At 39.4% G+C, this 15054-nt stretch overlaps 1 protein-coding gene across 1 annotated transcript in view; it reads right to left on the bottom strand.

Moving 5' to 3' along the window:
• ITGA9 (integrin subunit alpha 9) overlaps positions 1-15054 on the bottom strand; it is a 225542-nt gene that overhangs the window by 92174 nt on the left and 118314 nt on the right. The window contains exon 17 of the mRNA XM_035317295.1: positions 11588-11664. Within this exon, the coding sequence (XP_035173186.1) occupies positions 11588-11664 (77 nt within the window). The remainder of the gene's footprint in view (positions 1-11587; positions 11665-15054) is intronic.

Below are 15054 nucleotides of genomic sequence, written 5' to 3'. Positions count from 1 at the left end.
CCCCCAAGATGCTGGTGTTTTTTATTAACGTGGGTCAAGGGAGACATAATCTGCATTCCAAAATGTACGTAGGGACATATTTCTCTATTTCCTGTACTTGAGAGACTTTTTTTTTTTTTTTTAAAAAAAAAAAAAAGCATTTAGCACTTCCCCTTAGCTCGTGCAGATCGTACATAGTGCAAGGAATGCAACAGGGTTGCACTTAGCCTGTTAGTCTGGGTCATCAACTTTCCCTTTAATCTAAGGAGCCTTTCTCTCCTTACACAAGATCTGCATCTGCATGGGTAAATCCCTGCTACTGCCCAATGGCCAATGGAAGCTACAGCTGGGGACAGTTAGACTGCATCAGGGTAAAAAGGCTCCAAAAAACTGAAGTCTAACCTGTCCTCCATCTCCATCAGATAAAGGTACACTGCTGAAGAAACAGAAGTCCCATCTCTTTCCTTTAAACCAGTAAAAGGTGTGAGTGAACAGCATCAGTCTATGACAGATCCAAATAGACTGATTTCTACTATCACCAACCAGCATTGCAGCTGGTCTTCACAGTTACTGTAATACTGAATATGTATTTTGCCCCCACAAACTCCTAATATCAACCCTGAAAACATTTCTCCTTTTGGGGTTTTATCACAGGCCACAGGATCAGTTGAGCTTTGCAAACACTTAAACCCCAAAAGCCAATAAAAAGCTGAAACCCTCAGCTTATCCTCTGGGAATTCATTTGAAGACCCAGAGCAAAACAGAGAGGTAGAAGCCCCATAAATAATCCCAAACTATGCAAAATTTTTAAACAACCGCACAGGAGTAGAGCTATTGGATTTTATACTGCCTGCGCGTTACACTGTCACACTATCACATCTATTCAAGGTCAATTCTCTCTGCAAAGCTCGAAGGCAATCTAGGTTAAGGACTCAGGCAAACACTCAGGATACCAGGTTTTATCCGGCATTAGTTGAACCGCTGCCTTCCCCTCCCTACATTGAAGCCTAAGCCACCACATGTGGTAAGAGACCTTGTGTAGCTGATTACTGTGGCCTAGCTAAAATGCACTAAGCCCACCATGGCAAGCTAGCTCTGGGCCCACCAGATCGTTTCATTAATGACCACTTCTACTTCCCAAGCTGAAAATCTTGCTTTCCAGTCTGCTCTGAGTAGTATGAAGTACCATGAGGAGATGGGACAAACTTAAGGGAAAATTTGAGGAGCAGTCCACAGAGCTCCTGTGTCAGCAGAGTACAGTTTGGGAGTAACGCCAAGATGGCTCCCTGTGAGGGCAGAATAGCAACGTGCCAATGTTTCCCAATGGGAAGGGACTGAATGTCCAGGATAAAAAAACCTACTGCATCAAGCCCAGAGCCAAGGAGGTGAAACTGCTTGTGCCTGTACCCTTGTGGGGCAGAGCTGCCCCTCTAGCTATTGAGGTCCTATACATATTGCAATTGAGGAATGCAGCACAGAGCATTAACTTTTCCACCTTTCCAACACGTTACTTTTATATTAAAAAAAAAAAAAAAAAAAAAAAAAAAGAATGTATTTGAGTAAACAATAGAAAAAAAATCTAGGAAACTCTTTTTCCTCTCATTCTGGAACTGAAACAGAGTGATTTCAATTTACTATATTTTGAAAGCTTCTCTGGGAACTGTCCTTTTTTCCTCAAACATCATTTCTTCACACAAATCCCCCATAATGACACAATAGACATTGTGTAATAGCCAGCCCTTAGCCAGCCCTTTAGTCTTCAAAGTAGAAAGTACAGAGCAGGGCACACTATCCACGTAAAAATACCCCTTATCTTACCATGATGCAGAAATCTGTTGCCTTTCTTTTACTATTATCAGCAATTTCAATTGTACCCAGCTGTTCAAAGCCCTTTATATACAGAACTGAAGAGTCAATGGCGAAGGAACCAAGTCCTTTTTCATAGTGTTTACTCTGGGGAGCAGCTTTTGGGTTGAATGCAGCTACCCTGGTTTGTGAAACTGTCACATGAAAGCAACATCAGGCACAACATCTATAGAACCTCTAATCTAATCTTTCACCCTTGCAGGCAGACAAACATACAAACTAACATCTTTTATAGCCACAAGCTGTGTCCTTTAAACAAATGATACTGTGCTCCTGAGACAGTTATCCTCACGTGTGAGTGTATGTGCCTAAGGTTAGAACACAAACAAAAGCTAGTTACTAGTGGCAGAAACAAATTTAGAAGATAAATGGTACGATGCATGTAGCTGGAGTTGCATACACTAGCCTGATGTGGAAAAAAAAATCTCTATATTTTCCCTGGTTTTTTAGAATACTTGAAGAGCAAAGCTAAAATAGAAGATAGATGTCCAAAGATCTTGGAGAGGAAGTGAAATTTGAGACAGCACCTTCCAACAAGAAACTTTGTTGTTTCCAGGAAGTAGAAAATTCATCAAGCAAACCACATATTTACAATAAAAATTATGCCCTCAGCAGTAGACCTATTAAAATCTGAGGAGTCAGGTCTGATTGTTTGCCTTATTCAGGGGATGATGGAGTGCAGTATGTAATTTAAAAAACATACTCAGCTGAGCCTTGATGAGGAAGAAAGAGACCAGTGTCGCCATCTACCAGTTACCTTCAGAGGTCAATAAAAGGCAGCTAATTAGAGATGACAAGCTAGAAGCAACACCAGCTTGTTATTTTAGGAAATCTGTTTTGTAGTAGCAGGTGTAATATGTCACAAGTAAGTTATATCTAGATGTCAAACACTATAAGCAGCATCAATCTACATCAGCACATTTCCTCTATTTCGACCCAATAGCTCATACAGAACCAGCAAAGCTATTTACCTGGTGACCTGCAATGAAACTCAGCCTTATCAGATTTTGTACTTGCAGGATATACTATGAAAAACTTTATATAGCTGTGCAACAAAAGTATGTGTGTGTGTGTGCGCATGCATGTATATATCAGTCAAGAAATATTCTGCAAATCCAAAACAATGGTGCATCTGCTTTTCATTGTGGTCTGTACCGTATCAAGGACTTCCACCTCTGGAGGCAGCTCATGTATGACAGCGCTGCCAGAGGTTAAGCTTTTGTTTTGTTAGCTTTATACTTCGGTTGCTAGAGCAGGAAAAAATATGACAACTTGAACTATCTTAGGTCCGTAAAATACTGATGTTTTGCTGTTCACAAGGAAGGCCAGGTTACACATTAGTTCAATGAACATTTTATGTAATGCAAAAAACTCATCTCTTTAGGATCTGGTTTAGCAAACAAACAGCAAAATCCTGTTCCAGTGGATACAGTCAAGTGATTCTCACAGAATAGCATTTAAGAAGTTGTAAGACTGGCTTGTACAGTACCCCTGACTGTCAATCAGTATCCTCTTCTTAAAAAAAAAAATAGATTGGGAATCTGTATTCTTGTATTAGATGCAGACTATTGACGTTTGTTACAACTTGTCACTTGATGGCTCTATTACCATTCACATGGGTTTAATCATCACATGTTCAAAAGGAACAGGATTGCCCACTGCTATCAAACTGGACTTATTTATTTTGGGAGAGATTTATGAAGCTCTGAGTGCAAATAACCAGATGGAAACCAAAAATCAGTTCCTTTATCCCCCTTCACCCCCAGCAGGGGAAACATTCACATGTTCCTGAGATTATGCTCCTACTGCAACTTGTACTATATCCTGATTAATTGCTGGCTCTACTGGGTAGTCCTTTCAGGAAACTGCAAATCAGACCCTGGATATCCTACAACAAAATTTTCCATGTGCCTTGCAAATGCAGCATTCAATTTACTGACAACTGTCTGTAGGTAAAAGATAAATGAAAGTTGAAATAAATTAGAAATCAAATCTCTCCTTCCTGGATTCACCAAATAAACGTACTTCCAAATAGAATTATAAATGTGCTAACACACAAAATGCTATAAGCATTTTCATTGCTTCCTTTATAATGCACCAAATTACTTTGAAATAGCATTAAACTACGCTATAATTTGCAAACTCACTTGAATCACAGTTAGAAACAGCATAATTTTGAGAAAGCTGAGAGCAACCTACTCATAATCCCCTTTTCAATGTTTTTCTCTTCCTTCTGAACTCTTTTGATACTTTAAAAGACCTGGAGTTAGGGCAGTACTTGGGTATGACCTAGTTAACCTATGGGCAGCACAAGACTGCAATGGGATGGGTCATGGCTCCATATTTGCATCCCAGAAGTCAGGAACATCGACACCAGCATACACAGCTTTATATACACATGGTCCAGACTGAAAGCTCATGGCACTTTCCTAGCATTGGGCATGCTAAACCATAGCATTTGCTCATTTTTATTTTGTTCTTTGTAAGGCAGTAAATTAGCTCCATTTGACTAGCTGTTATTCAGGGTAGCCTGTCTAGGGTAAACAGAATGTCAAAAATATTTTTAAAGAAGTGTTTGTTCAATGAAAGATAAAATAAGTGAAAACAAATTCTTCATCTGATATGAATGAAGAGGAAGGGAAAAATAGATATTATCAGAGCATGTAATTAAGCTCCAAAGGAAAGGATATTGTTTTTCCTCATCACAACTGTTTTGTTAAGATGCACTTCAGGGGCATAAAACCACAACGGGCAGGCCATGAAACATGAGGCCTCTCTGGAAACAAATTCCTGTTGTGTGATCAAAGGAAGATAAGTGCTGAGGCGTGAGCCTGGTCAAATTTATGAAACAGCTTTGCTTCCCACGTTAAACCACAAGCTTGCAGCTTTGCTCCACAGGTTTACAAGCCTATGATCAGTGAAAACCTTTATTTATTTATTTATTTGAAATCCTACCATATTCATGAGATATGCTCAGAACAGCTTTGATCTTTCTGATCAACATTTGATGTTATTGCTCCTTCCTTCAGAAAGCATTGACTATCTGCATTGTTACTGCACTCTACTATGGTCTCTGCTGTTATATTTTGTGCTGGTGAAAAGCAAATTGGACAAAGCTGTCATAACACGTGTTTTTATGTATGACTTCTGGATTCCTTCAGTCAGGGTTCAGCAATATTTTGACAAGCCAATATGAAACTGCTGAAAAAATTTCATTTTTCAAATCCAGGTGCTTAATGTCTGATTGTGTGCTTAGTGAACCACATGGAGTCCTTCCACACGTTTTAATAGGTTCATGAACAGACTCTTTGTTGTGTCTATTTGCAAAACAACCACATGACTATCTATTGGTTGCATGGCTAAATGAAATTTATTTTTTTTTCACTAATAATCATAAGCTTATAAACTTAGAAGTTGTTCCAAAGTCCAGCAAGCTCACAGGGTGCAGGACCATGGGGTGGTGATGCAGGTGTTTTCAGTGTGGGTTAGGTACTTTGAGGTTACATGCCAAAAGGTCACATTGAATTGTTAACCTGCCTATCAAGTAGATACATGCATAGGACAAAACAGATCACAGAAAAAAAGTACTTGCAGAAAATATGTTAATCTTTTAGCAAGTCACAGAAAGAATTTACTTGAAGGGGGAAAAAATGCTTCCGTAGAGCTGACCAGAAGATAACTGGAAAATAACTTTTTTTCATAAATCACCATTTTATTAAAATGGAAACATTTCAAACTTGATGAAGTTTGACAGACTGCTTTTTTTGTCCATCTTCTGGCTAGTTCCAGAAGGACTGGCAGAAGATGGCCCAAGTCACAAGCTTGACACTTCAACTGGAAAAGGACATTTCTCAACAATTCCATTGCACAATAAAACTTATGAAAGCTTTGACTCCCGTGCAAAACATGAAAAGTTTGTAAAACCTTGCAAATCTCTGCAAATGCACCTGTTGCCCCTTTGGCTTTCAACAACTTTTGCTTCCAATTTGACTTCTCCAAAACAAACAATTTGCAGCAGTACAGACAAGAACCCCAACCAGTCTCTAGGGAAAGAAGGTAAATTTGAATCTAATAAGCAATCTAGAACCCCTAAGGGTGCTCTAAAACCTATACATAAAAGAAAGTTGCATATTACAACCACCAAAACACATGAGCAAAAGCATTCCAATGAGTGAGTAATGAGGTTTTGAATGACAGACGAAGGATAACCTCACGTCACATAAATATATGGAAGAGAGACTTCCTCCTGGAACCTTCTCAGGACTAGCAATATTTATTACAGCATATTCTATCCAAGGGAGCTCACAGACCTTCTCCTTACAACTTGATTTACATAACATGTGCACAGCTCACACTGGAGCACTGCAGCTACCTGACATGCCGCAACATCATCTTTCTTCTGCTGCTGTTTGTTTTCAGTACAGCTGCACCACCCATTGCGGCACACGGGCTGTCGGTGTATTTACACAATCATACAGGATTTCCTTCCTAGCTGCATCTCACAGGGAAGCCACCACCTTTTCTGCTCTGGTCTTTTAGCTGGTTTGTTTATTATAGCTGGAAGAAAGTCTGTTTTTTCAAACACCCTTACCGTCACTCACATGTATGCTCTGTGGTTTTCACTTGGCTCCCCTTGAAGCCTGAGCAGATTTTGGTCACTGCTGTTGACTTTGTAGACAGTTACCTGAACACCAGTCTGAGGCACTGGACCAGGACCAGGTTTGTGTTCCTGTGAATGCTGTTCTCTCAGCCCATTTAGTTTCTTTCCTAATAGACCAGAGTGTTTTCCACCAATATAGAGTACCATAGGAATAGATTAGGCTTCTCTAGCCTTGAAAATCTTCTAATCTTCCACAAAGTACATGCCTCAGAGTTTCCCCCCGCACATCTTAAGGGAACAGATGCAGTTCAGCCTCTAAACAAGTAGCTACGGAGAGACTCAATAAAAATGTGGTATTTGCTACAGAAACCTGATGGAAAAGACATTTGCTGGGCTGAGAATATGAAGTGGGGCATTCAAATCAAGCCTGATATGTTATAAATGCATTTGTAATATTAAATAATATATTGGAAAATAATAGCTAACAGAGCACTCTTTAATTGCGATTTGCTTTTCAGTATTGGATTACTGGTAAGGAAAACCAGTTTTCTACTGCTGTCCCAAAAGGCTGTTACCATAAAAATATAACTTATTGCAAAATATCCTATTCCTATTTCTCTAAAGGTTTCAGATTGTCTTGATAGATTTACCCACATGCAATACATAAATGCTAAAAATATTTTCTTTACACTAAAATGCTTTTAAATCCCTTCCTTTTTAAATCCCCTCCACCCCTCATCCTCCCCACTAAAATGGGGTAGTACTGCATGGATAGGGCCAGATTTTGGTATCTGCTATTACAGCTGCAAGATTTAACACTGGAGTTTCATTGATGGGAAGGCAATGAGGTAGTCTCTCTACTCTGTGGTGCCGAAACCTTGTGTTTATTCTTCAAGAAGAATGGATTTGAAAAGTTATGACTGGAAAGACAAAACACTTCTCTTCTAATCCTTCAGTTTCTCCCAGTACTGCCTTCACCAAATCCCCAGCACATCCCATGGCTATTTTTCCCTACCTTTAAGTTGTCATCTGTAGTTTTAGGCTAGTAACACTCAGAGTCCTGAGAATAAATGCAGGCCCAGCACTAAAAAGACCATTTATGGTAATACTAGCATGCACCACTGTGGCTGTTTCACATGCTACCTCATTATGTCTGCACTAGAAAGTTTAATCCCTGGAGTTTTTGTCAGGTCCAGCATTTGATATCACCATCCGCTCTTGTGATGCTGCATGTTCTTGCTGGCAGAGGCAGCATCAGAGAGGCAAGGAGCTCCACAGGCAGGTTTTAGCCATGACAGTGGAAGACAACCATCTTAGGCAGCTGTTTCCACCTTGGTGAAGGAATGCTCTATGTTGAGGCAGCATTGCTCAAGTTGCAGAGATGGTTTTACCTTGACATGAGTCAGAGAACTGCAGCAAACTTGGTTGGAAGTCATCTCTAGAGGCCCTAGCATTCATCCTCCTCCTCAACACAGAACAATTGCCAACCACAGTCAGCTGGGACCTCAGACCTCATCCCCAAGTCCTGAAACCCAGAACAGCAGAGCCCATGATCTCTGCCCTCCTTCCAGTGCAGCACAAACTGCCCACACAAGACAGTTTTTCCTGGTCTCCTGCCTGAAGCTGCCGAGACACAGTCTGTGACTGTTGTCCTCATGCGATTTGCCACAAGCAGGAAGAGTTTGGCTCCATCATCTCACAATCCTTACAACAAGTTGGGGTGTGCTTACATGCAAACACATGCTCATGAAAGCAGCCTTAAAGAGGTCCTTAGAGCCTTAAAGAAATACCTCTGTTAACTGAGAATGTGTATTTTTCTATTCAGAATAAATGCATTCTAGCTTGTCTTTATTCCAGTACAGCATGTTACCCTGGTCTTTACCCCATGTCTCCAAGGACACCTTTCAATATAACAAAAGTGTTCAGAAAAAAAAAAAAAAAAAAAAAAAAAAAAAAAAAAAAAAAAAAGAGCTTGGGAATCACTACCACATCCCATTCTCACCCTCCGAAATCTTCACTAAAGCTCTCTGATAGGGTTAGAGATCTTTGAGGTTTTAATAATTATCCACTTTCAAGGCCTTACCCCGTCTCCTCCCCACTACCAACATCACAGTGAAGGATTTCAGCCTGCCCAGCAGCACAGTTTTCACTTGCAGCAGCACCAACAGGAAATAATGAGGCAAACATAATTTTATCTGGTCAGAATGGCAGTTTTCAATTTACAAACATAGATTTGCTTGGTTTGAGCACTTTGGATAAGTGGCCATATATTAGATTGTTATGTGGATGTGCTGGTTTGTCTATTTGTTATGTATCAAAGTGCAGTGGCTCCCATTTGTGGGGGCACAAGTGAGTTTTGGGAAGAGAAGGAGGATCCCAAGAAGTGCCAAATTAGAGCAGTATAATTTTGCTATCAGTCATTTGGTATACTGGTTTGGCATATTCAAATGCAGGTGTGTTCTTAACTAACTGGATAAGTCTAGTGATTCAAATGCATCTCGGGTGGACTCTGTATCAGAGTAGCTTGCGTGGTTTCTGAACTCGTGAGTGTGACCTCAGCAAGCAGTTCTCATGATGATAATGTAATCTGAGCTAACTTCCTACACACACAAGTGCTCTGACCAGCACACATGTGAAACCCTATTATAGTAGTGGACAAAACTATACCTCACAATACATCATGCTCTGCATAGCTTTTGGCTCTAATATGCTACAAATTAATGAAAAAATGTGTAAGAATAGCCAGAATAAATCTGTCCGTCCAGCACAGAGCCCTACCTGTCTAAATCAGAGGCCTATGGAAGAACAAGGCAAGCATGTAGTGTTATTTTCCTGATATATTTCTGCAGTTACCAGCATTCAAATTTGGTATCTGTACTATTTCAGTTCTCAGCGTTTACAACATCCCCAACAGTAAATTCCACTGATTAACCATATACTGCTTGAAAATATACCTCCTCATTTGTTCTTTCCATTACCCTAAATAGCTTAGTATGATTAGCAAACTTTATCACCTTGCTGTTTATTTTTAGCAGATTTCCCTGATTCTTTGTCAGTATGAGTACCACTGGCCCCAGCACATACACACCAGAAAAACAGACTAGTTATTCCTTTTGTTGACTACATTTTAATTAGGTAGTAATGCTCAGGCACCATTTTTCTTAGGCCTGGACAACTTACTTTCTTCATGAACTTTTGGTGAGAAATCCTAATAAAAGTTTTGGAAGCCCAGGTAGATGACCTCAACCAGATCACCCTACCCATATGTCCAGGAACACCTTCAAAGAGCTGCTGCATATCTGAGACACTATATTTACTGCTGCCTTCCCATAAACACCCTGCTTATTTCAATCTATTGTGTCTGTGTTTCTTAAGTACATTGCTTCTATTAGTAAGTCCACTAATTTTAGTCAGATGTGATTATTTAGACAAAGACATCGCCATAATCTTCCTAACAATTAAGTCACCCATTTAGTTCCTAGGTGCATATAGTAATAAAAGATTCACGTTCTATGCTCTTCCTACAAAGAAAATGCTTTGTAAAAAACACAGACTTATCATAAACAGCCAGTATGTGAAAACAGGTTCACAGGGTTCTTTAGCATGAGATATATGGGGCTGGAAAGATGAATATGTTCTTCAAGATGGGCATTTTTAAATAATCAGAATCCACAGCATGCTTCTGTATTTTTACAGACCAAACAAGTGTTTTCTTCAGAGACGTTTGCTGTCTTATGATTCTTACTAGCTGAAGTCTACAATACCCTTTACCTAAAGAAAACCTGTTCTGTGTGGACTTGACAGATTTGATGACATCCTGTTTATTTCAAACAGGACTTCAGAATGTCACTGAACAAAAAAGACTTGAGAGCACTTGTTCAACGTTTTGTTACATGACTGTGGAAACTCTATTTGAATATCCTCAGCTTTTTTGACAGTTGTGGCTTTTAAATTGTCATGATAGCATAAATAACAGTCGTAAAAGTAAACAGTCTAATACTGTAATCACAAATACAGCTCTTACTGCTATGATTACCACACACTGACAAGTTTTTAGAAACTGCTTTTTTATTATTCCCCAAATGCACGATAAACCCCTTACTTGCTTCCCCGGTCCACACAGACAAATCTCCAGCTCTACTCTCAATATGTTCTTCTCACCACTAAAATCTAGTCAAAGGTCAAAAATCCAGACTAATCACAATAAAAGTGTGGACTCTGAAACCTGAGACCTAACTCTGCTCCCAGCCAATCCCTCAAAACATTCCTGTGGACTTCAGTCGTGTCTGGAGATGTTCAGTCCCTAACTACTCAGATTTGACTCTTGTTCAGTTTTGTCTCCAACGATGGCTACAGCATGCTGTAGACTTACATAAAATGTATATATCTCCTACTCATTTTTATTTTTTTCTATTTTCAAAAGCAGCAAATTCTCTTCCCCTCTTTGCTGACCTGAAAAGCAAAGCATTTCACAGAAAGCAGCTGCAAACAGCAAAACCTCTGGCACACAATTAAATAACTCACATCAGCACTTCCATTTCTAAAAGATGTGCTAAAATGCTGAAAAAAAAAAAAAAAACGAAACAGAAGTGATGCATGAAGTTCACCTTTAGCCTGATTTATCCAGAAACTGAATAACTGCATCCTGACAAAACAATAGGTGCTTTCCTAGGATCACCAGTCTCAAAGGACAGAACAAACTTCACCTCTGGTCTATTTGACAAGGTTTATTATCCCAGAAGAAAGTGAAATCAGAATCTCCCCCCCCCCCCCCCCCCCCCGAGTTACTAACAAAAAGACAAAGGAGAGCAGTATTTCAAGAGTTAGCAAAGTATACAATTTCAGAAATAAAAGGTTAGGGGGGGTGAGGGGGAAATCACAATCATAGAAGACACATTTTTCTAAAACCTTGTGTGACATTTGTTCTGAACAAAAATGCTTTTCTGTGTGCAATTTACACCTACACCTCTGCATACATCTTGAGACCTGAATGCACTAGACATGTCATCATTATCAATGTCCTAGTCTGGATATAAGATGACTGTATTTGCATTTTGGTTTTTGAATACATCTTATATAAAATGAATGGCATACTAGCATATAAGAATGAAAAAAAAAAAAAAGAAAACTTCAAGTACTCACCTAGATAGCAGTAATTTACCCTGAAGTTTCAAATCAGCAGCACAGTCATCAGATTGACAGTTCCTCTCAAAAACAGTCTGTGAAAAGTAAAGAACTGTTATAGCATAAAACATGTAAGATTAAAGCTTCCACAAAGAGGCAACATGTTTGGATGAAATAAAAAAAATCAACAAAATTTGTGATACAGAATATGCAGTATGAACGCTAAAGAAACTCAAGGGAAGCCAGATCTCATCTGTATCAAAAAAAAGTCTTTATTCTCTTCTAACTGAAGAAGAAGGATCAACAAAAACAGATTCTCTCAGATTTTCCTCAATCCATTCCCACTTCTCATCTTACAAGAATTACTTCTCTCACACAGTATTTCTGACACCTCTTTCCAACACATGTGCAAGAAAATGAAACAAAATATAAACTATCAATGAAATTATTTTCAGCCCTGAAAACTGGAAGAAAGGAAATCATGCAAACAATTCAGTGACCTACATTAAAGATAAGGATTTTTTTAAAGACTTTGTGAACAGTAGCAAACTTTTCTGCTATCTTGCGAGCAACAGAAAATTAGACTTATCTACCCAGTGATATCCTAAGATAACAGAACCACTGTCAGTCTTGTGATAATGACTATCATTTATGATCTTTAACAGATTGATAAAAACAAGAGTTGTGAAAGAACAACTGAACACTAGGCATTAGCACACTAAGCAGCACAAAAAAAAAAAAAAAAAAAGGGCATGTTGACAAACAGGGGATATGTAAGAAGTCTCCATTAGCCTTGGTGAATCTCTGTTGCAATTTGTCATAGTTAAATGAGGCAGCCAACAGAGAGCAAAAGGAAAGGATAGGAACACATCCCTGGTGTCCAAGAAACTCAAAAGCTGTCAGGATTGTGGTTATTTTCCCCTGCTGTTAAGAACAAAGACTAATACGTCTCTGAACAGTTGAGCAGACCTTTTCCTGTCCTTTGTCTGTGTTTTTAGAGCTCTCCAAAGAGGAGTGAACCTTTGCGATAGTGTTGGACCAGCAGTACAACCTACAGCATAGTTTGATACCTAAGTTGCAAATAGCACAAAGAAAAATGGGAGGTAGCAAGTACATTTGGGGTGATTTACTTTGTGCTTTCATTTTACTATCCCACCTTTTGCTTTCTCAGAATCTCAGATGTAGAAATTGGTGAGTGTTTAAACACAAGGTCTGAGACTACTTTTCCTCCTTAATAAAGGCTCCCACACCAAAAGACAAGAATCATGATAGCCCTGGGACAGGAATTGGCACAAGGAATCCCTCTCAAAACATGGTACATTTCAGAGGTATAGTTTCAAAAGTTCTCAGCACTAATCCTCAGCCAGCATAGTACCTATATATAGGAAAGACTGTTTGACCTTCAGAGGAGAAAGAAAAATAAACTGCAAAAACAGTCCTGCCTGACAGTTTCCCTATTTGCATTACAGAAATCTTGGCAAAGTGAACAGAGTGATCACAGATATGACCTGCACTTTTAAAAGAATTAAGTACTGTAAATACATTTAAGTAACTACCTAACAATCTTGGAATTTTGTTCCTAAATCCATAGATGTGGTTCTTCACAAGGAATGAAGAAATACCTCATCTTCTAAAACTACTGAGCACGTATCTCTTCCAACACACCATGCAGTGGACAGCAAGCTACTCTGAAAAACATCAGGAATATTTTGTGTGATAAAACTCAAGTTCCTACACAGCGCTACTACAGGAGAAATAAATAAGGATGATGAGTCCCCAGATTGGTAAATGTGTAGGAGCATCTTACTTTTGTAGATAATCTTGAACCCAGTCATTTTTGAGGGGGCAGGAAGATTTCCAGTCCAGACAGCTGCTAGGACCCACCCAGGCAGCCCCCACTGGTTCAATCTGCCGTAGGCTAATGATATCTCTGGATTATTTTGCTATTCTCCAGTATTTCCCTTGTTTGAATAGATTTTGCCATGATTCTATTCTATCTCCTGTTTTTGTGTGCCTGCTATAGCCTCAATCCAGTAACTTCTCACTTCTGCTTCCTCCAGTTTCTCCTCTGCTGTCTTGAGCCTTCCCTTTCCCAGCCTGTTGCATCTTCTGCATTTCCAGTTGACTAATTCCTGCCTTTTTAAATCCCTCCTAAAGAGTTAAAAGTGGTAAACACACTGTAAGTCATCCTAACATTTGTGAGCACTGCTTATACATCCTGTTACCGTGCCCTTAATTGGTCTACTTTAACTGTGATTTCCTCAGGCCAGAAACTGTACCTAATTCAGCACTTCATGTTGTTAGAGCAAGTTGGGATATGCATAAGCACTACTAGAATATAATCAATAATTTTAGCTCTAAGCAATCTTTAAAGTGGCTTTGGCTTTAAAATAACAGTTTTAGGGATTTACAGAGCTCTTTACATATTGAAAGTGTTGAACAAGTTAACCAACCTTCACACTGTTAGGCTGTACATAATATTCAGGATGGGAAAGAGGGAAGTAGGAGGAAATAAATTCCTTGTGCATAGGAAAGACTTCACAATTTTTGCAGTTGCTGCTGCTTAAGATGAGGAGAAGCAATTCTGAACAATGGTTTTACAGAAGTTCAAATTCTTACTGGATTCTTCCTGGATTCCACTTCAATTGTACCAACTACCTCACAGTTTTGAGCATGTTCATCAGAGATGGTCAGGAAGCTTTTTTACATAAGAAATACATTCAAGAGAATTTTTAAGCTTGTGGGAAGGGGTGAACAAAAATTGTCCTGAATGAGAAACACAGCTACATCTCTTCACCACACTTCTGTCTGGCATTTCCAAGAGCGAAAAAGTTATCTGTGTGCTCAGCAGCACAGACTGAATAACGTCAATGTTTCTAGGACATGGCTTCACAGAGCTAATGCTGTATATGTGTGCACAGTGAGTCTGCTAGCCTTCCTGCAATCCGCAGATCTACAGCACAGCAGAGTGCAAATTCAGTGATTTCAGGGTCCACAATTAATCCCTGCATTCCCCCCTGCTGTGCAGGACCCAGCAGCTACATGAAACTGCTCCATAGCGGTTCCCACCAGGTCACCAAACATCCAGGACAAATGTGGTTTTCTGATATTCTGCCTGGCAACTTTTTTGGGTAGAAAAGAAGATGCTTCTTGGGAGGTCAAGGAATGTGGCAGATACATCCTGAAAGATTAGCAGAGGCGGATGTTGCCCAAGTCCTCCAGAGAGTAAGCCAAAAAGCTTACATTAAGACATACTTGTTATAGAGAGAATAAAGACATCTGTATCTGATAAGTGTACTGTAAGAAGAGACCTAGAGCCAGCTAACAGGGAAGATGTGTCTACACAGGCACTCAGGGCTTTGTAGCAAGTACCTTTGTGTCCAGCTTACCTCTTGGATAGAGGTAAAGGATTAAATTCCACATTTTACATAAATATACAATCCTTTGCCTTATGAAGTAATAGGATAAATCCATAGTCCTGCAGC

This window comes from Oxyura jamaicensis, chromosome 2 (assembly GCF_011077185.1).
Source record: "Oxyura jamaicensis isolate SHBP4307 breed ruddy duck chromosome 2, BPBGC_Ojam_1.0, whole genome shotgun sequence".
In the NCBI taxonomy this organism is placed as follows: Eukaryota; Metazoa; Chordata; class Aves; order Anseriformes; family Anatidae; genus Oxyura; species Oxyura jamaicensis.
The sequence above is the reverse complement of the archived record's forward strand: the minus strand, read 5'-3'. Positions and strand labels throughout refer to the sequence as shown.